We start from the raw sequence: 25,307 nt of genomic DNA, 5'->3' as shown, positions 1-25,307 counted from the left end.
AGAAGTCCACCTTTGTTTTTGTTTTTTTGCTCTTTGTGTGGTATTTGTTGACATTAACAAGAGAATAATGAGCCTCATCCCCGAAGGTTAGTGGAACTCTTCAGGAAATGAATGCGAGTCGAGGCAGTGTGCTCCTGAGTGGCAAAAGCAAGGAGCAACTGTGTGTGTGTGTGTGTGTGTGTGTGTGTGTGTGTGTGTGTGTGTGTGTGTGTGTGTGTGTGTGTGTGTGTGATGGCGGGGGATGCAGGAGGGAGTGAAGCGAAACAGTCACATGCACAACAGACTGTCAAGGAATAACTCCCCACTGCCTCCCTCTCTCTCGCTCTCTCTCTCTCTCTCTCTCTCTCTCTCTCTCTTTCTCTCGCTCTCTCCCTCTCTCTCGACTCCCTCTCTCTATCCTCCTCCTACTCCAGCATGTCACTCTCCTCTTTCCCCTCTGCTCCTCATTTTCATCTCAACTTGAACTATCGGCACATTTAATTTTTAATGATCCACGCCGAGCCGGTGCGGTCCCTCTCTCCCTCTCTCTCCCCCTCTCTCTCCCTTCACTCTCTGCTCCCCTCTTCGCCACCTGTTAGTTAGTCTCCCTCTCCTCGCCGCACTGGAATCCCCTCTTTTTTTATGAAGAGTTTCACTCTCGCGCTATCGCTGAGGTAAGTCCCACATTTTTTTTCTCTTTTTCATATGAGATGCTGACAACTTCATTCCGGTTTAAATGCTGGAAATGTTCTTCTCTGCTTTTTCCAGACATATGAAAAACACCTTTTTAGGACTTAGATTATGTTTTTTGCTTTCCGTGTCACTCAGTGTTGCTTTTGCATCTCCTTTTTGTGTGTTTTGTTCATGTATGTGTTGTTATCTTCATAACGGTGCATGAGAGAGAGAGAGAGAGAGAGAGAAAAAAGCCCTCAGTGCTTTACTGAGGCAGCCTGGGAGGTGAATACATTAGTACTATCACATGAGCTCAGTGGTGCAACATGTGGCAGACATCTGCGTCCGTATCGTTATACCTGCTCTTTCACTTCTCTTCACACCCTCACACACACGCACACACACACATGCTGAAGTTTACTCACCCTTTCCCCGTCTGAAAATAACACATCTCTAATTGACAAGTGCTCACTGTCGCCGCGGTTTAGATGGAAGTGATGCTGACTATCAGCCTCTAATGAGTGGCTACGCTGCGCGGCACTGTAACTATACCATCTGCCTGTCAGGCGGCGGCTTGTTATTTAAAGGTGAACGGAGCCCACGGCGGGGGCCCATTGTATGTAGGACACGAGGGAGGAAGAAGATGGAGCGAGAGAAACCCTCACATGCCTGCAGGTGGAATGGAGGCACCTGAAAATGACTGACGACGGGATAATGAGAGAGATAAAGAGGGGAGAAGAAGAGAGAAGAAAGGTTAATTGCAAAGGTGGGGATGAGAAAGGTGGAGGTTGAGGGGGGGGGGCGGGGGGGTGGCGCCCATTGCTTGTGACATGAGTCTAATTTAATGTGAAGGAGCTAAAAGAGGAGGGGGAGGTCGCATGTTGCACAGAGATATTCCTGACTGTGGGATTGTGGCGGCTTCATTCCTCCATCTCAATCTGTTCTTACCCCGTCAATACGAGCACAAGGGGGCCATCCACAGTGCGCTCTGCCGTGTGTTGTTGCATAACAAACAGCTACAGGGACGCTGTTTGTTGCTGCAGTGGACAACTTGGACTATTATCTCGTAGCTTACAGGAATTATGTTAAACAGCTCATCCGCGTGCTCGGAGGCTGAGAGTCACGCATGTAAACGAGCCCTGGCACACGGAGACCTGTAAACCGCGAAGGGGTTGGGGGGGTGGGTGGGGGGTGGGGGGGAGATCTGTGATTTGGCGTGCGCGCCGCCACACTTCGCGGCAACGAGACGATGATGAAAAGAGAAGATGAGAGGGATTCCAGCTGGCAGCATGAGAGCGATCAATCACGAGCTCCCTGCAAGCTCCTGCTTTCCCGGAGCGCCGCCAGCCACCAGGCCTCGCGGCCGCCGCCGCCACTGCTGCTGGTGCTCAAGCTGCTCCAGCTCGTGGCCACATCTGCCACAACTGGGAGGCGACTGACCGTGCACATTATATCAACAGACTCACACACATTAGTGGCGTAGTGTGTGTCTGCAGAGTGAGATAATGATCAGAAAACAGTGTATCTGATGCCAGCTGTATGTGTGTGTGTGTGTGTGTGTGTGTGTGTGTGTGTGTTTGCTTTGAAGTGTTCACGTATAAATCAATATTACCAGCCCATCCATCCGAATTAATATTGCATTCTCTGCCTAATCCTCGCCATCATCCCCACTGGAGCTTCATTGACTTGTTTCCACCTTCGCAGTCTCCCACCTCATAATATTTCCACAAGTGGGCGGCTTCTCTGTTGTTTTTATTGTGTTGTCAGACCGAAACGGTTCACCATATCTCTGCATCTGCACCCATTTGTCTTCTCCGCGTTGTTTCGGCTTTGTAAACCCGCGGACTCTAAAGTTATCTGCGCATCGCTTAATTGAGCAGTAGCCACTGCTCTGCACTCCACAAGTCATTAATTGTGCTATTATGGTTCACAATGGCTGCGGCTACTGTACAAAAGATGAAATGTCCATCAGTCCCCGTTTGTCACAGCCAGCGCTCGAAGTCCTTTCTAGTCAAAAGAGTCAAAAAAACAAAAACAAAAAAAAAACTTTGTGGCTTGGCGTGAAGCAGCGTGCTTCATGAGTTTGTTTCATCTCCAGCCAGGGGAAAAGCCGGATGAGCCGTGGAGTGTATCGCCCACTGTTGTGCTCACAGCGCACAGTCCACCAAACATGACAAATGACCCTCGCCGCCTGTAATACCGCTGAAGGTCAACAGTCAGACGGAAGAAATTCAGAGCCGCCGTCTGCCTGAGTGCCGTTGGTCATATTGACTCTAACCTGATAAGCGAGGCTTCTGCCATTAATCTATTTACTGCGAACAAAGGCACATGGGGGGAAAATGAAACTAATAACAAGAGCTAAACAGGAGGAACAGCGGAATCTTTGAAGGAATTGTTGAATATATTAAAATTAGATTTGTGAATAACTAGAAGTAATGAGGGGAAATTTAGCCTGAAAGAAATCCACATGAAATTCACCTTCATACCAAGAGTCCAATTAATGATCCACACTCAGAGGCTTATCCTAATCTACTTTACATCTTTGTAAATAATTGATAAATCAAAAAAGTGGAGTTCTACCATTTTAATCATCAAAACAGATTCACTTTAAAGGGATGCTGGAGTTTCAGACGTCTTTGCATTTTCAGCTCACCTCCTGGCAGCAGACGTCTTCATCGAGGTGTTTAAGAGCTGCAGAACTTCAGCGTTATGAACTGAAACACTTTGTATTGTAGAGCGAAGCATGAAAAATCAAGTGAAACCCTGTGAAGCCTGGAGAGTGCTTCAAGCGTTTAACAATCAGTGAAAGTTTTCCCACACATTTCTGCTCTCAAAACAAACATCAGTGTCCCAGAGAGAGCGAGACGGGAGGAAAAAGACCAATACTGATTAGGTTTGTTGATCAGTAATGATTTAGGAAAATACATACCAGAACAAGTTCACATAAAAATCATAAAAAGAGGGGACAATTACAACAGGACCAGCCCAAAATAGAACTGTGGGAGCTCATTTGTTTTCCAGTTAACTTCTGCTGTGTTGATTAACCAATAATCCTCCAATCCTCTCTTGTCTGAGTTCCCGTCATTTTGATATTTCGAAATCTGGCCAAAGTCAACAGCAGAGCGGCAGTGAACATACTCACAGTGCAAATATTAACTTCTCAGTTTTTATCGATTAATGCAGGGAGAGCAGAAGGTAGTCCAGAGGGGGGATTTGTTCAGTATTGAGGACACAACGCCCCCTCAAGCCCTGCTGTCTTTAGACAACAAAAGCTGTGAGATATTTGTAATCCACCCCCCCTCTTTTGTTATTTTTGAAGAAGAGCAGACACATCAGCTTTCTGGTCAACTCTGCGCCCCGCAACCAGAACTTTACATAACCGCGGCGACGCGTCTCTCCACGAGAATAAAGCATTTCGCTCCGTGAAGACGTCATTCTGTAATCGCCTGTTTGTCTATAGGAAGACGTTTTAGGTAACATGCGTTCCCCGGCCACTCACACGCACGCCGCAATCTCCGGGATGATTAGGATTCGGGGGAACCTGATTGTTCATTATGCTTTATCCTTCCTGATGCGCTTCGGTTTATTCAGATTTATTCAATTGAAATGCTAATGTGTGCACATCCCCTGCTCTGTTTTGACAACGTATGAGTAACGTCTTCCCTCTAATTATGCCGAATGAGTTTCCTGCAGGAGCGTATCACCAGCTCAAGCTTAGCTTCAGCTTGACCACGGCTGGCTTCACTTCCTGTCGCCAAAAACAAAGTGGCGACTCCTTTTCCAGAGTTTTTCGCTGCTGACAGCAGATGTGATTACGGTTGTAAATCCTCTTCTTCTCCCAGCCCTATGACCGTGCGAAAAGGAAAGCGCCTGGCCATCTCCATCCAGGAGCACATGGCCATCGACGTCTGCCCGGGCCCCATCCGCCCCATCCGCCAGATCTCCGCCTACTTCCCCCGCCTCTCGCCCACTTCCTCCTTCTCCGAGCCGCTCTCGCCCAATCAGGCGGCGGCTCCCACCTCGCTCAGCCCCGGCGGCGCGGGCCAGGGTGGGGCCGCCGGAGGGGGCGGGGGGCTGCTGTCGCCGGCGGCGGCAGGCGGAGGAGGCTCGCTGTCTGCCATGAGCAGCATGGACACCTCCATCGAAATCGACAGCTGTGACAGCGACGATAACAGTGAGTGACCTGAGAGCGGCGGCGCGCTCCAGCGCCGGTTTTACACACCGCCTGTGTCACATCGCTTTGGTCCATAAGCAAGTAATGTCACACATTGGAGTTTATACATAATCAAATGGATCTTTGATCCACATTTCACCAATAATTCCATCTTCCTGTGGTCACATGGCTGTGGGAGGACTCCGTCAGCAGGACAGGTGTGGAGGGCGGAGATGTGAGCATTAGTTTGGATTTGTCGAGGCGAAAGGACAAAGTGACAGAAAAGTTAGACTCTTTCTGTCTAGTGTACTGAGGCCAAGCAGTAGTGATTTTATTGGACTTTTTTTTAAATAATATGATATGGTTTCTTGATTTGAAGTTATAATCCCCAAACTGGTCTACAATCCGGCTTCATTAGCAGCCTTAATCAGTTTTAGTGAGCAAGATGGGAACTAAGACTGCCCGAGAGTTTTTAAAAAGATTGTAAATGCAGAATAATGTAATGAATAATGTTTATCATCTGTATCACAGGGTTTCTGAGGGAAAAGGGCGATAAAGATGAGAAAAAAGAAGACAAACAGCTTCTGCGGCTCAGTTCCAAAGTCAAAATTCTACATCTGAACACCTGAAACTCTCTGTTTAAACATTAAGCAGAACACAACATGCTTGGATTTTGTCATAAAATGGTGCAAAGTATAAACCCATCCTCTTGCAGGCTTTAATCTTACAACACAGATGGTTTTAAGTATTCTTGCACTCTCAGCTGAAATGCAAATAAGCATATTTGAATTGTTCCGCTGACAAAATGAGTGTATTCAGCCTTGACTGCCAGCCTGCCCTGCCATCTTTTTTCATATCTTTTCGGAAGTAATAAAGTCATGAGCATAAACGCAATTACCAAAGGAAGTGGCTTTGCTTTTTCTTTTTTTTTCCATTTTTTTGTGATTGACGTTTTTATTAACTGTTTCTCAGCCTCCTTGGGGACGCTGGAGTTTGACCTGCTGTATGAAAAAGCCACCAGCTCCTTGCACTGCACCGTCCTCAGAGCCAAGGTGAGCAGGCCCTCCGATTCAGACCAAAATATCTCCAAAAAAAATTCAGAATTTAATGATGGGATGAACTGAATTTGGTGAAAACATTGCGACTATGCGAGGAGCCAGTGCGTCAAGCCAGCAGCTTGGTGCTAAAATATCGGGACTCAGTTTAACTACCTCTCGTTTAACAGCTTGCCAGATGTTCCTTCTGCACTCGTCTACATTTTTTTACATTAACTCAACAGCATTTTTGTTGCAGTTGAGAGAAAATAATGTTTTCCTCTTGTGTTGGCGCGTTCACCTCCGAGGAGCAGTAAAAGCTTCGCAGGTGAACGCCGTTCTTGTGATTGAACTTCTGTCATGAAACCCTGGAAAACAGGTTTCCTGCTCAGTGATTATTCTACGTGATTGCAAAACTGCCATTTTGCCAAAAGCAAAATTATGATCAGAGGACGAGTGTATGGTGAAGAACTAAAGCAGAGGAGGCGTTTGGTTTTTTTCTTGCTGGATATAATTTCCAGTTCCCGGTTCTTAGAACTCATAATTCTTGTTTCCAGACTCAAACTGATGAAGTTATCAAATAACGGAGCGTGACGCGTAACGATAAGCAGTGTTTCAGTGTTGTTCTAGGAGTAAACAGACATTTATTTTGCTTTCATCGTCCAGCTTTTTTTACGGCGCCTCAGCAGTTCCCACACACCGGCAGACACGTTCACTCATTCACACACAGCAGCTGCAACGCGAGGCAGCTCAATTCATCCTCCGGGAGCAATTTGGATTCAGTGTCTTGCTCAGGACGGCTGGATATACAGATCGGAGCTGCTCTGCCATCTTTTTCTATTTTTTCTACTATGGCTGTAACTTGTACATACAGGCATCTCCTGGCGTTTGTGTGAATTATATAGAGAGTAATTATTCTACTTGGACTCACACAGTGTTGACTCATGAACAGCTGATGTGTGGAATCCGAGGCGTCCGTGTGGAGACGCTCCAGCGCGGTTTTCTCGGATAATTGAAATGCACCAGCAACACATTGCTTCATAGAGGAAGATCTACTTCCTGTGTAGATATTAACAGCTTTTTTTTTTTTAACAGTAATTTGTTATATACAATAAAAGAAAAAAAATGTTTGGATTTGGTCCTATTTTGTGCAGTAGATACCTTTAAATCATACTCACTCATAGAATATTTACAGCCGTGAGCGTTCAGTTTTCCCTTTTAATTTCTCCGCTTTAGGGAGGCTGTGGGGAGCCTCTGCAACTGACAGTCAAATTAAAAGTCGCCCACCTCGTTCATTCCTCCCTGCTTGAAATTTAATTTTAACTAATCCCTTACCGCTCACTGTTTTAGTCCTTTAAGACGTCACCGCCGCATGCACAGTGTCCATTTTACTTGAGTTGTTTTTCCTCTTCCAGGGTCTGAAGCCCATGGATTTCAACGGTCTGGCTGATCCGTACGTCAAGCTGCACCTGTTGCCCGGAGCTTGCAAGGTCTGTTTTCACTCTGTTGTGTTTCTATACCTGAAGGAGAGCTTCGGCAGCCTGTCAGCGAGGGCTTTTGAGTGAGCGCCGAATTCATGCGCTCATTGTAGAGTGGCATAATGAAAATGTAAGACCAATAAATCAGCAGGAAAACAGAACAACCTTGTAGCGAGAAGGAATCTTTGTCCTGAGCAGAACAAAGCATGAAGTTGCATTAATGCGTCCTCCCTCCTTGTCCGTGTCGATTCACAGGCCAATAAACTGAAAACCAAGATCGTCCGCAACACGCTGAATCCCGTGTGGAACGAGACTCTCACCTACTGCGGCATCACCGAGGAGGACATGTACCGCAAGACGCTCCGGTAAATGTTTGCGGAGGGAGAGGCCGTGTCTGTCTTCTTCATGTCCTCCTCCTCCTCAGAAAGCCTCGCCGGTGTTTACTCAGGATTTCTTATCATTGATTTCAATCTTGGAGCCTCCTGCTCTCTGTTTCGCCCACCCCACCCCACCCCGCTGTGATCCTCAGATCCGCCGCTCCTCCCCATCCTCACCCTCTCCCGTCCACCGGGGATCATGAAGGATCTCCTCCTAAACTCTCCCTCTCTCCTTGTCTCTCCTCCCATCTTCGCTTTCTCTCTCTCCAAGCCGCAGTGACAGATTGAGGTCAGACTAAACACCACCAGGGTTTTTTTTAATATAATTGACCCCCCCCCCCCCCCCTCCCCCCTCTCCTCCAGAGGTGACGAAAGCTGCGAATTGTCTCGAAGTTTTTGCCGCGGCACACGCGGCGGGGTTTAAACGGGGTCGGCGGCGGACGGCCCGTCTCTCGGGGGAAATTAGAGGCGCTGCCCCCGCCGGCCTGCGACACGGCGGTAATTCAGCGGAGGCGTTTAAAGATCAGGAGACGGGAAATTTAACTTGGGAAAAATACGGAAACAAGTTAACATCTCCCGCTGCGCTGGCATTTAAAATTATCCGCTTAGTTATTTTTATCCCAGACTGAATTTAGATGTGTTTCTTTTTTTTTTTTTTTTTTTTTTGGCCTATATACAGTCTGATGATGTTCTGAAGACGCAGTCAACCTGCTATCAGGATTAAATTAAATTAACCCACTAAGAATTCATTCCTAATCTACTCATGTGGGCCTGCTGCTGGTTCTGTGTCCGTTTTATCGTCTTGAAGCGGAGTTTGTGTTGTGCAAACAGTAAAGACCATTCAAGGAGCTCAAGGAGAAGAAATTCATCAGAGAGAAACGGGATTTGCTTTCTTCTCCTCAGCAGCTGAAAGTCAATATGAACCAAACACAATAACAAGAAGCGCAAAATTGAAACTATCAAACAAACCAACGGAATGCTGCAGGCAACAGATTGCAGCGTAATCCCCGGCTAAACAAGCAGCAAATGTAGAAAAACAAGCCACTGGGCAATTTTTATCCAGTTCAGACTGTTTATTTTGATCATTGACGATCATGAGCGTGACTCCTGATCATGATTTTTTATGTCCTGCTGTTGAACTTCTTCATTGTTATTGCTGAACACATGAACAGCGAAGTGATTAATGTGTCCAGTGAAGTGTTGAGACTGAAAATGTCAAGAAATGATGCTACACTACCAGAACTTAAGAAATACTGTGGAGAAGGGTGTTTTATGTTTATCTTTAATACATAAACTTATTGTACTTTGTGAAGCCATCCCAGAAAATGACTCCATATATGCCAACGTATATGTTTAAATTGGATATTTAATGCTGAAATATTCACAAATTTGCAGATTTCTTGTGAAACTGCATCAATCTCATCTCTCCTGAGTGACTCTGTAATGATGAAGTTTTCTTTACTTTGAACTAAAAATCTCAGTTTAAGCACTTTCAGGTGGCGGCAGTGGCTCGGTCGGGGGAGCAGGTCGATCGTGGGTTCGATCCCCCATCTCCCCCGTATCCGTATGTCGAAGTGTATTGAGCAACACACAGAACCAAATAGCTCCCGGGGGAGGGTTGAAAGATGTGACGATTGTTCAAGCAGTTTACAGCATTAAGGAATGAACATTTTTTATTTATTTTTATCTCTAAATTTGGATGATTTATCTTTTATGGACTGGATCCAGCTGAATTGGTCAATACGGTGCAGGAGATCAATGCGATTAGTTCAGGTTGTGTAGAAATGGTGCAGAAATCCCTCTGAATGGACTCTCGCTCTCCGAGCGTTTCTTCACACGTCTGACGTGGACGGTTAGCTCGGTGACAGCGAGCGTGGGTCGGACTCATGACCCGGCTCAGCTGACAGATATGAGAGCGCTGGGGAAAAAAAAAAAAGTAGGAAGCATGAGCTGTCAGTGAGACAGCAAACATGTTTGTATTAGCTCACGCGGCCCGCATTAATGTGCCGCTGCCGCCCGGCTCCTCGGAGCCGACTCTTTGACCTATTGTACCGTCGCCCGCCACTCGCCTCATGCCCATTTTATCAGGGCTGCCCTTTCTTTCCAACATCCATCCCTCAGTATCTTTCACCTCTCAGTGCCTCCCGACTTTTCTTCCTTGGCCTCTGCTCCCTTTTTTTTCCCCCCTCTGCCTCTTTCTTTTTTTTTTTCTTCTTCCATTTATATCCTCTCCTGTTTCCCTGCTATTCTGAGGGGCTGTTTTGTTATGTGTGTGTCTGTAATAACTTAGCGGACCAGACATTACCTCTCGGGATTTCAACACATATCTGGTGTCTCCTGGCAACTACCCCCCCGCTCCCCCTCCCCTCCTTGCACCTTTCACATTTCAGCAAAAATGTTTTATCACCGGGAACTAAATGGAGCAGGTGACGGCGACGCGTCGTTTCTGTCAGGCTGCTCATTCATGTCCGGATTCCTCTGCAGGGAAATCACAGCCTTCGTTTTCTCCGTCTCACTGCATGCTCCGTTCATATTTACATAAGCTTAAAAAGAAAAAGAAAAAGAAAGTCTTCTTTAATTGATTTGCGATCCTCCGGCGTACTGATTGAAATGCTGGGATTTGAACGATTTCTGGTTTATCTCCTCCATCGCCTGCGTCGGTTTCCACCGTCCTCCCTCCTCCTCCTTCACTCCTCTCTGCTGCAGCTCCCGTCTTACTGGAGCATTTCAGCTGACATTATGGCAGGTGTAAAAATGTGTGTGCGCCCGGCCAATAAATATAGATCGATTCAACCTTGCACGATGCACTTTCACACCATCCCAGTTCTCAAAAAAAAAAAAAAATAAAAGGTAATAGCCCACAGAGTGTGCAGCCACTAATTTATACATACAGTCCAGTCAGGGTGCGAGTTGCTGCAGGCAAAAAAAAAAGCTTTACCTGCAAAAGATGGGATGAAAATGTGCGTCCAGATCGGACAAACACATCACACACGTGTCTAAGAGAAAGTGAATGCTGTGATCTATTAGATCGCATGCAACAGGTGTTCTCAGGCCAAGAAGAACATTTTGACTGAATGGGAACCTTCTACCCAGCATGGCGTCGCCCTCCAGCACCAGACCTGACACCGTCCCTCTCCATTCCTTTTGGATGTGTGTCTCTTTAAACGCTGCGGTATGTTTGGACGGACTTTACAGGAAGCAAAGAGGTGAGATTGAAACTACCTTTCTGTATTGTTAAATAGAAATAAATTCGTGGAAAAATCATGTGGAGAAATAAAAACACATGTGGGGTTTTTTTTTATTATTATTTTGTTAATATACTAAAACTCTTTTATTAATTTGAAGTCTCATCTGTGTGATGTTGCCCTGAGGCAACCAATCAGATGTCGGGAGTCGTGCCAGGCTGGACAATAAGCATTATACTCAGTGTTTTTGATGTTCCATCTGCCATCAGCACTAATTGGACGCAACATCATATTTTCGAGCACCTGAATGTAGAATTGATAAGTAGAGAGAAGCATACCATCCATTCAAATGTTTTCTGTCCTTCTTTTCTCTTCTAAAGAAAAGGGAAGATGGATCTTCCATATCAGAGCCTCGGATTCCACGTCTGACCGGATGGAGACTCCAGTGAATACCCAGAATGACAACAAAGCCTTCGAAAATCAATAGATATTCTATTGCCTATCAATACACCGAGCTGGTTTTGATCTGAATAGAGGGGAAGCCATTAAGAAAACCCATCAGTTCAGGAACAGTGAAGCAGGAACTAATGTCTGATGCTGAAGAAGAACGGATGAGGAAGAAACCGCTCTGCATGCGGGGAAATGTTTTGATCGCCGCTCACTCCACCTTCTCAATAAATCCGCCGCTGCGTTTCCAGCCGCTGAGGTAAACAGATGGGACCACAACAGGAAAACACTCATCCATGTTTCCTGCCCTGCGGCGGTGAGAGAGAGAGAGAGAGCACGATAAAAACGCCGGTGGGGCGGATCTGGACGCTCTCACTGCATCGTACCGCAGGAAAATGGGATGGAAGCGGCGCCGTGGGCTCATGTTCCACCTCATTGACATGAAGACTGTGACCACTGTTGCACTGGAGGGACAGCAGTGACAGTGGCATGGCCACACCAGATAAGAGGAGGCTTCACACGTTGAAATCGTACATCGCAGGAAGAGCACAGTGGAGAGAGAGGCCGTCTGACTCGTCCGGTCGCTGCAGGACATCAACACAAGAGAAGAAATGATCCCACAACATCTAATTCACTGCTGTGATTGATACATTATGAGTCGCTTGGCTGTTTGCCTTTTTTTTTAAACCATCAAAGATGTGTCTCTTCATTGAATAAATATTTCTTTCAGATGTATATTTGTTATCGTGATTTGTTGTCTTTGTAAAAACTGAATTCCAGTCTGGTAAAGTCAAGCATGTCCCTCGTCCTCCCCCCCGGTGCCTTCCCACATTGCACCCTGCATACAGTAGATAATTTTCTGACTGCCTGCTCAGTTCTGCTGTCACAACTGTTGCCATAACATTATTATGAATTACTCTCCACTCTTTGACTGCTGCAGTCCCTCACTTAAATGTTCTCTCCCCACCTCGCTGAACAGCCCTTTGCATTTTTATTCCTGATTTGCACACTCTCATCTTTGTTTCTCACTACTTCTCTCTCTCTCTCTCTCTCTTTTTCTCTCGCTCCCAGGGTGTCGGTGTGCGACGAAGACAAGCTGACACATAACGAGTTCATCGGGGAGTCGCGGGTGGCCCTGCGCCGCGTGAAGCCGGACCAGACCAAACACTTCAACATCTGTCTGGAGCATCCACCTCCTGTGAGGAGAAACGGGGGGGGGGGGGGCGGTAAAAAGACAGGAGCGAGCTGAATGCAGGAGGGAGATAGGGAAATGAATGTGTAAGAGAGAGATAAATGACTGGAGGGCGTTGCAGCTCTCACTATATTAAGGCTCGCCGTCTGAGTCACAAGTGCGAAGTGCGGAGATGTGAGGATGAAGTCAGAGGGAGGAGGGGGGAACGAGGGCAAGGAGGGGAACAGGGGAGGCGTTAAACACCGATGTTTACTAAAACACACCTGGGCCTCATTATGCATAACACACCGACGTGTGCGTGTGTGTGTGTGTTCAGTCTCCGCAGCGTCGTTAGCGAGGGGGACTGGAGAAATGCTGCAAGATGCAGCAGGACACACACACACGTCCTCAAATACCTCGGCTCGCCCCAGAATGCCCTCTGATTAGAGATTAAAGACCGACGGAGGGATCGTGCAACGATCTGAGGGTCAAGAAAAGAGCAGGGGATGATTCTCACTCTATTTGTTACAAATACTTCTAAATAAAAACAAACTCGTTCCTGGTTTGAAGCAAATCTTGATTTAGCACAATCCACAAGATGTGGCATCTATATCTGTCGCTCTTGTCACCAAGTTGTGCTTTTATGAGGAAAAAATGTGGTAAAACATTTCTTGGCACCTCATAAATTATCATTTGAAATATGGATTTTGCGTAATTCCAGCAGACGAGGTGTGAAGAGTGAATCCTTGAACCCGAGACGCACTGAAAGGTGGGTTTGAATTCTAGTGAAGAGACGTTTCAACATTTCTGTCGGCTTCTAGTATTCCTGCTATTTAAATGATCAGAACTTAAACAAACAAAAAAAACAACTCAGGACTGAAAACCTACTTAATGTCATTTCTCCAGTGTTTACCTGCTTACAGAAACATGTCATGGTGATGAGAAAAATGACAATTAAGTGAAGGAAAAAGGAAGAAAACTGTGAGGTTTAAGTGATTAATTGGTTAAATCATGCTGTGTAATGGAGCATGTGTATCTGGCTGTGGATTAGTAGGGCAAAAAGTAATGCATTTATTTTTTTTGGTTCATTATTTTCGTTCAGTTTTTAGGATTGTTAACAGTTCTTTTAACTATTGCCTCATTAATCAGTCATTGCCGTGCGGCCTGGTTGTAAATCGCTTCAGTGAATAATTTACGAACCATTAATAACTAATGGGACAATATATTTAACAAGTAGTAACCCTATAGACAATGTAAGTGTCCATATCAAAGTGGAAAATAAATAAAGGCAGAATATATGCAAAAAAAACGGGTCCAGTTAAACCTGGACGAGAAAGTCTTCCACCATGTTTGAACGTTGAAGCGCTTTAAGTGTTGAGCTGTAATCTGCAGCAGCTCCTGCAGGCCCCTCCATCGCTTCCACCGCAGTTCTGAGAGTTTACAGCTGAACTGGAGGCAGAGAGATAAAGCCTGGCTTCCACACGCCGCTGAAAGTCATCCAGGAAAATGCTGGATCGGGTTGATGTTGCGGGTTTAAGCAGCCCACTCAGCGTAGCGAGGGGGGAGGCAGACCTTTTGTTTTTTGGCAATTTATGGCAAACCAGGAAAGCGGCCTGTCTGACTCTTGACCATATGGCGTGTTTTAATCCGAGAGCATCAATAGGTGTCATCCTTTCTCTTATAAAGCGCACTGCTAGGTAAAGAGAACTGTGTCGTTCTCCTCTTAATGCCCACAAATAGCAGCTAAATGTCGCCCGGGTCACATGTGGGAAAAGGGCGCAGACAGATTGGAGGAATAAAAGGTGAGGGGAAGGGGGGGGGGGCGATAGACACTGAGAGCAAGTGACGGAGATGAGAAACAAATGGATTAAAAAATAAAAGCATCGGCGGGCGTGTGTGCGACGGGAGCCGGGTTTTTTTTGTTCTCTGCGAGCCGGAGAAGGGCTGCTGGTATTAGATTGGCCCTCCGAGGCGATCAAACGCTAAAGCCCCTCTGTCATCCTGCGAACCAGATGCTGTGTCAGGCCTGTAATTTTCAAAGTGGCTTTCTCCCCCGACTCAATAGATCCGGCCCCGTCTCTCCACATGCCTCGCTCGTCTGTCGCGCCCGCCGCCAGTCATCCTCCTGTTGCTGTTTATCTCATTCTCTCCTCCGTTTTGTTCTCTCCGCCCGCAGCTGCCCTCGCCGACCGCGATGAGCACGGCCCTGAGAGGGATCTCCTGCTACCTGAGAGAGGTGAACGCCACGGCGCCGCTCTTTGTTCCGCTCCTCTCGATGCACCATCGCCTCTGTTAGGAAACGCAGACGAACATCTAATGAACCGACGAAACAATTTCACCGCATTTCGTCTTGTGCTTTGTGTTAATGAAATCAGCGTCTAACATCTAACGTCACCTGTTCACTGACAGTTTATGTTCTTATTAGTATTTACAGCAGATTTTATGTAGCTGACATTAATCTTGTCACCTTAATGTGCATCTGACTCAAACGCAGCCCGTCCTGCTCCCGTCGCAAGGATGATAAATGGGTTTCCTGGGCTTCCTGTCCTTAGATTCATTTCTGAAGACGTGGAATTTAATTAGAAGACTGTCCTGAGCCGTGTTATCCAATAAGCCGGCATTAATTGTTTAATTAGGAGCAATACGTTTCAGATCGCTCAGCGGCATGAGTGGATAATTCAGTTAGATGTAAGTGTTCTGTGGAAACGCATGAAAATAATGGCGGCATTTGATCAGCAAGGTAGAAAAATGTCAAATTGCATACAGTAAAAAAACTTCCTAGTATAAAATGTTACCAGTGTCTTCAGAAGATGCCAACTAGTAATGTTTTTTTGAATTAAAATTAGAGCATTGTCCACATGATCCGACGTCTCCCATCTGCCGTTTGGCTCGTTGGACTTCTGGTGGGAACAGTTTGAATCTTGTGTAAGTGATTCCCACGACAGACTGCGGCTAATGAAGCACACGGCATTAATCAATGCCGCGGCATGCTGGGAGATCACGGTTTGAGATGGTGAAGCAGGAGCAAACGGGCCCGGCTACAAGAAAAGACTTTCGATTTTTTTTATTTTTTTTTTTCTTCATTTGGTTGTATGTGAAAACATGAAAAATGGGAAAGAACACACACACACACACACAAAGGCTGCCAGGGGGAAACCATTCAGTGTGTTCTATTGAGAAAAACTGTTTACTACTGTTATAATTGATTTTTTGGAAAGTTATACAACCGACAGTGAGACGTTAAATCGACATGATCTGATGCTCTCGAGTTAAAAAAAAAAAAAAAAAAAATGACGCGTCCACGCCGGACTGGGCCTTTAAATCGGCGGCGTACAGAAACAGTAGCGGCGCAGTTCTTCCTGCAGCAGCTCAGATGTCAGAGCAGGTCTGTGTAACTCTCGTTCGGCGGTCGCTGTTATTGCCACAAGTGACGGGATAAATGCAGAAACAGCAGAGCACCAGCCGAAGAGCCCCTCGTCTTAAAAAAAACACAGTCCCGGGAAGCACTGGCTGTCTCTTTAAGACCTGATACCCCCGAAATAACACGCAAACCTCCAAACATGACACCTACGACCCAGATCTGGGGCAAAAAAAAAAAATCATATTTTTACTTTATTTAATTCATTTCTCAATGTAAGCTTAGCGAGATAATGCGATGCATTGGATACACTGTTTTTACGCTTCCCACTCAGCGTTGAGCTACACTCGCATAAAGATCAGAGGATGCAAAAAAGCCGGAGCATAAACCATCTTGAAACACACATGAAGCTGGATTTGAACCGTTAATAGTCAGATGTCAGAAAACGGCACATTTCGTTAGCCTTCGAATGGGTTTAGCGTTGCATTTAAGAGAAAGCATGCTGCCATGTTGGCTTTTCCCTTACCTGTCACACATCTTACATTACATTTATTCATGACTGCCGCTCCTCATGGCATACATCCTGTCGTTTATTGAGTTGAGTAGAAAAGTGGTCAGCTATCAACGGTTTGTAAATCCTCTCAACAGACAATGATCCAGTGGAGGGAAACGCTGTGAATAAGTCTCATTTTCTGTTTTTGAACAGGTTAAAAACAATCAAATGTGTAAGGGAACCAGACAAAATATGCACTGAACCCATAATTTACATTTAAATTGAGTCTGATGCGTTTGGATTAAGATTTAACCTCTTTTAGCCTCAGATTCTATTTAGTTTCCCTCTGCTGTCGTGTAGCCCATCTTATATGAGAAGACACACTTATATAGAGCTCCTATAGGCAACCAGGGCTTGAAAAACACAGAAACCAAAAGTACTGTTGTTGCAATTGATGAGACGAATTAATCAGCTGCAGTCAATCCAATTCCAGAACACGTCTTTGAAAAACCGAAGGAAAACACCTTTCAGTCACATTGATGCACTTTCTTCTCCCGGCCCTCTGTTTTCCGTGGAGAGCATCAAACTGTTACCAAAGCGCTTGACAACGAGCGTAACGGCAGAGCAGATTCAAAGTGACAGATAGAAGAAAGCGAGGAAGGGGCGGCGGAGGGCGAAGGAGGGGAAGACGATGTTCCCGCAGCCCCGTGACTCACTGTCACGGCCCGCGGCTCCGATACATGTATGTTATTTATAGGAAAGATGCACGTTTGCCGTGTGCGAGGATTTACAGCACTGCTAGGTGCAGCGCTCTCGTCTCGTCTCGTCTGAGAAAATCTCTTCCACTACAGCTCGGGCCTGGCCACAATGCGTCTCCCGTCCCCCGTATCTTCTCATCTCTCATTAAGTCTTATCTTCGGGCGATGGATGGACACAGCCGGGGCGATCAATATGCCACACGCCCAGCCGTCCCTCACACCCCTCCCTCCCTTTTTTCTTAATTGTCTCAACAGCTTGCCCCCCTTTCTTCCCCTTAATTCTTCCTCGTCTATCTGTTCATCTCGCTCCTCGTCTGCGTTTTTTTTTTTTTTTTTTTGCTTTCCCGGTTCGCGCCAACAGCCGATCCGCCATCTGCCGCCACTGAGTGGGAGACTTTAAAAACACGCGATTAGAGGGGGTAATTTGCGCCAGGTACCTGGTGATGAAACGGCTCAGACCTTCACAGATCGATAGAGAGCAGCTCATTAGGGAGGTGGGAATAAACAGGCGTCTGCGCAGAGCCAGCGACACTCGTAGTGACGAGGTCCGGATGATCCGCAGGCCCGTTAAACCGCCTGAGAAACAATATAAGATGCAAAGGCAACGAAAGGTCAATCTAATTCGTTTCTTAACATTTCCAATGAACAAAATATCTCAAATCATGGTAGGAAAAGGCATCTTCTTGCTTTTTCTATACGTCTCCAACACGTGACTCCTTTCGAGCGAGGACAGTGACTGAAACACGGTTTACACATCAACACACACATTAGCGTTAATTCGATGTCTCGTTCCAGGCAGAGAGCAAGCAGGAGTGAAACAGCCCTTCCTCCTCCGCCCGACTGAGGAGAATCACTGCTGAACCAGCCGAGCAACTTGTTAGAGTTGGGCTGAGCCGCGCTCTGGCTCCCGAGGGAATCCTCCGGCTCTGGAAGCTCCAGCGCGGTCTCCAGTTAGCCGCTGACTTTATTGTGCGATTCGGTGGCTGCGGGCGACGGCACGGAGAGTTTATCTGAGCCGCTTCATAATGAACAGCTGCTCCGTCGGTGAAGTGAAGGCTTCAAAAGTTGCAGGGTGTTATAACGATCCGGTGGGATTTAGAATGAGACTGAAGCTGAGGGCGCTGCTGCAGAGTCGTACTACTGATCGTCTCATTCATTCATCAGCAACTCGCTGCTCTGGTTAATGCATCATCTCCAGTCTGCGAAGCGACGCTTTCTCCCTGAACTTTAAATCGATTACGTTTGCACGCGCCCACATTTTCCTCCCGTGATCTTTATTCGCTTCCCGTCTGTTGTCTGTCATTTCTAAACCCCCCCCCCCCCCTTCCACAGTGGGAGACGGAGCAGCAGCGCAGTCTGGAGGAGAGAGGCCGCTTGCTGCTCTGCCTCCAGTACCTCCCCCCCGTCAGCGAGGACGAGGACGTGAAGGGCGAGGCCAAGGAGAGGGCTCGTGGCGGCCTGTGCGTGGGCGTCAAGCGCTGCGCCCACCTGGCAGCGATGGACGTCAACGGCTACTCCGACCCCTACGTTAAAACGTAAGAGCGGCGTGAATTCGCCGGCTGCATGCCGTGTTCATCATGAACAGATGTTAAAGACCCTGTTGTTGTTGAAGCAGCTCACACACACACAGGTTTGTGTCTCAGAGACGCTTCAACACCTTCGTTTGCCCCTCATCACCCCGAAACGCCTCAGGATATTTATTTTACAGTGTTCGCCAGAGAAAGAAAGAAAAGAAAAAAAAACATCTCAAATGGAGTCAGTAACAGCGCCGTATTAATAACACCAGACTCAACCAGCTCTGGCTCCACAGATAAGAGAAGCATTGAAAACAAAAACATAATGAGTCTTGTTTTTAAATGCCATTCCAATTTTACACCTCAATAAAAATAAAAAACACTTAATAAAGTGATTTTATCTGAAAGGCCTCAGCCTGTGTGTTTGCCCCTCACTGGCCCTGCGCTCCGATCGTTCCGGTGAATCCCCTTCGGCCACACTGACTGATCGATGGCTTTGGTTAGCTCCAAATGAAGCCGCGGTGACAGAGGAGTGCAGTTTTTCACACGGATTGTTGCCGTTGTGATGTATGGCGCTCTCAGCAGCCCGTGTGTGCGTGGGCGTGTGTGTGTGTGTGTGTGTGTGTGTATTGACAGCCTTCAATGCCGATTGAACCACGATGACATGATTTAATATAAGAGAACCGGTGCGTCGTGGAGGCGACGCCGCATTAAGATAAGCTGATTCGAAGGCTGTTGTTAGTGTGTCACAGGTCCTGTAGAGTTTCATTACTCACCGATGATAGGAAAGCAATACCACGTGTGTCTCTGTGCGTGCGCGTGTGTGTGTGTGTGTGTGTGTGTACCATCGAGGGCAGGAAGGTCCCCCGGTTGAATGATGTGACCTGACAGAAAGTGGACAAACGAGCTTTAAAACCCCCCCACCGTCTCCTCTCGGTATTCTCCCGGGTGCTGCTCCCGGCTCCGAGGTTGTTCCCGGAACGAGCCCCAGAAATCACACACCTTAAACACATTCACGCCACCTCGCTCACCTCGCCACAACACGCGCTAACCGGCTCCCCTCTCGCCTCCAGCTCAGCTTCCCTCCTTCCGATCCCACGCACACACCCCTCACATATCAACAGTAATACATAATGTACCTCCTTTCATTTTGGATGCGCGCTCACATCTTTGCCCTTTGGCAGGAGCCTCTTCCCAGATGCTTTGTTGTGTCTGAGAGCGTGTGGGAACATACGCTCTCCGAGCTGCGGGTGGTGGGCGGAAAGCAAATGTGAATAGAGATTTTCTTTTCCTTTTTTTTTTTTACTTTTTCGCCACGTTTCTTCCAGCTGGCTTAAAAATATCCTGAGAATTTAATGACAGCTTGTGAGGGGATGCAGAGTTTTTCTTGCTGTTGTTGTTGCTGGTTTTTAGTTTTCTCGGTCTGCGCCGTGTTGGAGAGGATCATTGATCAGGCCTGACGCACACTTCCTTGTTTAGAAGACGAGCTTTATATCTCAGGAGTGACCTTTCTGCTGCGCCGCTGGTTTGATGTCGTGATACTGCAGCATAAAAACTCCACACTGTGTAAATATGAAAATTCCCGTCATTTTCTTCTCTCCGCTGTTAAACTCGATCCGCCGCTGTCCGAGGGTCAGACCCCCGACGACAGTATTGACCTTCCTGCACGGAGCAGAAACCTGGGTGTCAATACAGAAACAACCGATCAGCCAAACACCCGCTGCATAACAACGACATCCTGGGTATTCCAGTCACATCTTCTGAAGGTGAACTGTGGACATGTACACACAGGCGGAGAACTCAATGTTTTATTCAGTATTTTAGATGATGCGTTTCAGCGCCAGATTTATTATTGTTGTGTGTTTTTCTTTTTTCTTTTTTAACGTGTATTGTGTAGTTTTAAAGTGTCGCTCCATGTAAGAAAGCATAGAATATGATGTTAAAAAATATTAGATTCTAGTGTATGAAGTGGAGAGGTGACTGTATGTTCTTCGGCCCGAGTGTCGGTTTGTTTGACTCAGTCTTTGTTGTCCCTGTGGTGAACCGGTGAGTGTACTCACCCTGTACTAACAGGTATTGGCTCCGGTTCAGGAAAAAGGACAGAAAGCCACGTCTCCTGTGAGCGCTGTGCTGTGGATGTGTGATGTTGTGGTTATGTAACGCATATATGACCCCTGCCAGAGGTTTTACAGGCATTACAAAAAAAAAAAAAAAAAAAAGCCTTCAGAGGATCGATGGAGAACAATAGAAGAGTAGCTATACTCGGCTCAAACACTCATGAAACAGGGCTTCAGTCGCTTCCTTGGGAACATCGTGTTTCTGAAATCCATCCCGAAAAGTGGCAAAAAAACACCTGCTGAAGTTTTAACTTGTCAAATTACGAGTCGAGTTCTGGTAAAATCCTGTATTTCAGACAAACGCAGGCTTCTTGAAAGTGAACTTTCTGTGGATCAAACTTTTTTATTCACCTGATACTTGACTTCTCTTCTTAAATTCGTGCATCAAAATCGAGCAAGTTGTGTTTTAACAGTGGAGGCCATGGTAGCTTTTTTTTATTTTCAAGCTACAGAAAATTCTGATATTGGCTTTCAGAGTTTCTCCAAAGCTTCACCAATAAAGAGGAGATTAGAACATGCGCTCCTGCTAAAGAGGCGTAATGATCAGAAGTATCCCGGCGCGGCGGAGGAGCGTGGCGGTGTCAGAGACCGTGGGAGTGTGTCTTCGAGCGGCGGCAGCGACGGCGCCTAATTGGTGCGTCTGTTTCGGGGTCAGAGACCCGCTGCCGAGGCCGCAGCCCGGAGGAAGCCTCGAGAGGATTCCACCCTGAGCAGACGGGCTTGAACTAAAGGTGCAATCCCGCTTTGTATTAGTGCATTAGGCTTTCCGGCCTCAGTGCTGGAACACAATTGTCGTCGTGACAACACAATGGCTGCAGCAGCAGGAGAAAATACAGCCAGGCTGGAACACACAAAGGCACTTGAACGGGAAACCGCAGTGAAAGGAGACGAATCATAATAAGAAGTGCTTCGATTCCTTTAGGTTTGCACATCCTGAGTCACCTCGCCGTGAAGAGGTCATTAAAGCTTCAGTTAAAGCGGCATGGCAGGAAGAACCAGTGGATCTGTCATTAACAGCAGTCCTTTAAAGGACGTCATGATTTTCTCTTTGAATGAACTCGGCCTGACCTTTAAAAACAGTCGTCACTTGTTAATTCTCCGCCGCGTTCTGACATGTGAGCGATAACGACGTGACTATTAAAGATGGCTGTGCTTTCCCCCCCACCGCCCCAGATACCTGAAGCCAGACGTTCAGAAGAAGTCCAAGCACAAAACGGCGGTTATAAAAAAGACTCTGAACCCGGAGTTTAATGAGGTGGGCATTCATATTTGTGTGAGATTTGCATTATGTGGCAGGACAGCTCATTTAGATTTCTGTAGTCCACAGGGATCCAACCCTGCATGCAAAGTTTTACCATCTTCTTGTTTTTTTTATATAAAACAGCCAATTACAGTTTGCATCTTATTATCTGCCGCCTCATTAGCGAGGTTTACCGGAGAATAGCAACATGCGAGTTCAGCCTGACCTCCTGACCTCTCCCTGCTTACTTTCACCCAGGAGTTCTTCTACGAAATCTCCTTCTCGGAGTTGGCCACTAAGACCCTGGAGGTCACGGTGTGGGACTACGACCTGGGACGGTCTAACGACTTTATAGGTGAGTCGACGCCGCAAACCCCGACGCCCCATCACTTCCTGCTTCTAGGTACATGTTAAAGGCAAGGCGGGATCACGGTGTCATAATTTCATGTGCGGTTGTGTATAGTTTCACTTATGTAACTCGGCGAATGTTATTCAAACAGGGATGAATCGTGCGTTTGTTGTGGATTATTTTTAGAGCTGGATTAATTCCCATTTCGAGCTGACAGCAGGATAGTATACGTGACTCAGAAAACCTCCAGAATCTCATGCTGGGACTCGTCATCACGGACCCAAATCCCTTTCATGTGATGTGATGAATGTATCGCAGCCTGTCAGGAAAAGGCCACACAGCGCACATTTGACAGACGATAATAACACAGATGGTCATATGAATAAATCCATTTGTTCAATCAATCACTTTACATAACTTGGATGAGAGTTTTTTTTTTTAATGAGCACCTTGACGATAAGAGATCAGATCGGGTTCAGAGGACCAAAACAAACAAAGGATTTGCACCAGAATCAATAAAAACAAAACAAAAACAACAAAACCCTCCAGTTAATAAGAGCTATTTATTAAATACATAATGAAAATGATCAATCTCAGAAAACACATAAATCACCCCCGCATGGTGATTAAAGCCGTTTCGCCAAGCAGACGGAACAAAACACTTCAAATCGATGTGTTTAATAAAAGTAAAGCAGAGCGCGTCGCTCTCAGGTGTCTACACTGAAATTCACTCTAAACTCACGAGAAGGACGAACCACACACACACACACACACAACACCACAAAGATTTATAATAATCACGACTGATAGTTTAATGAATAGAACTAATCATATGTCGTCCATTTTAATTAACATGCGTTTTAGTTTTTTTCTTTTATTACCTTGACATCGATTTCGGTGAGTAATTGCTTCTATATGTCTGAGAATGACTTGTAATACCAAACATTTTCTTTCTTTCTTTCTTTAAATTAATTCAATTTACACGTTTGTGCAAAAGACAAAAAGGTTTCAGGTATAAGTGATTAAATGACACATTTTAAGACTTATTTCCTTTTTCTCCCTTTTCTGCAAAAAGTAATTCGCACCTTTATTACATGACTGCTGTGTGAAAACAGCGGAGGATGCTGACTGGTGGTGAAAGAGACCCAAACATGTGGGCACAGCACACTGTCCTCCGTCTCTTCATTTTCCTATTCAATTTAAGACATTGTTGATTGCTTTTGAGACTCCTAATGGTCAGACCTCATCTTTTATCACAGGCCTTATTAACTGACACTCTCACGTCTGAAAGCAAATCTCCCCTGTACGTCCTGCAGTCACGACTGAAATTAAAAGCCGGCGGAGGCTTTGCAGCTGCTGCACTGAGAACAAACTGGAAAAAAAGGAGAAAAAAAAGTGTCTCCTCTGTCTTTTCCTAAACAGACACATTTATTCATTGATCATTATGGCTCACGGAGAGTTCAGTCTTATAGATGCATTTGTCCGTTGTTTGTTTCTCCTCTCCCTTGAGAACATAATGTCGTTGGAACGGCAGTCGGGGCCGCTCCTGCTGTGATCAAACGTGCTCTGGAAAAAAAAAAAAAGGAAAACTTAATTTCACAGACAATTAGAGGACGAAGACAACAGTAGAAACACACCGAGGAAGATGCTTCAGCGTATTCCGCCCACTCTTCTTACAATTCACAGCCCGTTTGGTACCAAAAAACATGAGAATCACAACAAATGTATGGATTTGTGTTTTAATGTTGACGCCGCTTCCCTCCCTGTGTGGTCAGGAGGGGTGTCCCTCGGCTGCCACTCGCAGGGAGAAACCCTGCAGCACTGGATAGACTGTCTGAAGAACAAGGGCAAGAAGGTGGAGCGCTGGCACACGCTGACCAACGAGCTGCCCGGGTCCTCGGTGCAGGAGTGAGCCTCAGTCCGACCGGCGGCGACGCTGGAGGGTCCGCCCCGAGGCCGGAGGCGAGAGACGCTTCATCGCATGCTCCGAGGACTTTCTGCATGGCTCCCGACGGGCTCACGTCCCACTCACTTCGTGTCATAACAAAAGGGTTAATGATTCATCACCAACACGCTCAAAGGGGTTCACACGCCGGCATCAGCACCGAGGTTTAAGATCCAAACAAATCAGGGAAACTTATCGCCCCGCCGCCTTTTTCTAATGCCACACACAAACCTGGACAAATCTCACTTTACCAGATTGAAATCATGCAAGTATAATGAGGAGGAGAGCTTAATTATTCAGCAGTTTGACTCCAATATCATCCCTCACTGCAGGTTCGCTTTCTTTTTCTTTTCTTTTTTTTCTTTAAATGACCTGCTGACATTCAAACGCCATGATTTGGACCGTCTGCATCGCGGCACACATACTGAACCTCTCCCTCGCAATAATGTCTCCGACCGAATGCTTCCGAGGATTTCCAAGTGGTCTTAATAGTGTCGGACGTCTCACGATGACTCCTCTCATTGTCACATCGAATTAAAGGCGGACGGCGCCACCCGGCAAGACGCTCGGTTCTTCCATGCCTGTGGTTTTGTGCGTGCATGCTGTGGTGTTGGTGGGAGAGGTCTGAAAGGACAGACGTGAGCCGGAATGGGCTGCATGGGTGTTCGTCTCCTGAGATCTGTTGATCCGATTCACTCAAGAGAAGCTTTTCTTTTCCTTTTTTTAATATGTTGTCCCACAGTTGTTTGATGTATCAGCTCTGATATCACTGTGTCCGTTTGTTGGGTGTTGATCTGACTTTGCTCCACAGTCAACAGTGGAGGGCAGGTTATGTAATTAAGAGAGAAGTTTTGAGGCTACCGGGTGTTTTGCATGACGCAGCCCTCGTTTTACTATCTGGACGCCGGCGCAGACGGTGTTGTTGAGCACGGTGTCGTCTGGTCGGTCTCCATCGTGGCTGCTGCTGCTGCTGCTTTACCGTGGACTGCATTAACCAAGCGGCGGGATGTGTCTGTTTCTTCGGTCACATGTGGTAA

General features: G+C 46.5%; 1 protein-coding gene across 1 annotated transcript; it reads left to right on the top strand.

The window, feature by feature from the left end:
• Positions 1-389: 389 nt before the first annotated feature.
• Positions 390-24,369, top strand: LOC115393120 (double C2-like domain-containing protein alpha). Its single transcript, XM_030097962.1, has 11 exons — positions 390-653; positions 4,494-4,825; positions 5,777-5,856; positions 7,254-7,328; positions 7,572-7,681; positions 12,397-12,523; positions 14,673-14,732; positions 18,438-18,640; positions 21,910-21,991; positions 22,235-22,331; positions 24,101-24,369. Exons 1-11 carry the CDS (start codon positions 622-624, stop codon positions 24,235-24,237), a joined length of 1,335 nt encoding a protein of 444 aa, XP_029953822.1. The 5' UTR covers positions 390-621; the 3' UTR covers positions 24,238-24,369.
• The last annotated feature ends 938 nt before the right edge of the window (positions 24,370-25,307 follow it).

Source organism: Salarias fasciatus, chromosome 8 (assembly GCF_902148845.1).
Source record: "Salarias fasciatus chromosome 8, fSalaFa1.1, whole genome shotgun sequence".
Lineage (NCBI taxonomy): Eukaryota > Metazoa > Chordata > Actinopteri > Blenniiformes > Blenniidae > Salarias > Salarias fasciatus.
Note: the sequence above shows the minus strand (reverse complement) of the source record. Positions and strands in the feature narration are given on the sequence as shown.

Coding starts and splice junctions, on each gene's coding strand:
- LOC115393120 (XM_030097962.1), top strand. CDS start 622: ATGAAGAGTTTCACTCTCGCGCTATCGCTGAG. Junction 7,682..12,396: donor ATGTACCGCAAGACGCTCCG/GTAAATGTTTGC, acceptor TCTCGCTCCCAG/GGTGTCGGTGTGCGACGAAG. Junction 14,733..18,437: donor TCTCCTGCTACCTGAGAGAG/GTGAACGCCACG, acceptor CCCCTTCCACAG/TGGGAGACGGAGCAGCAGCG.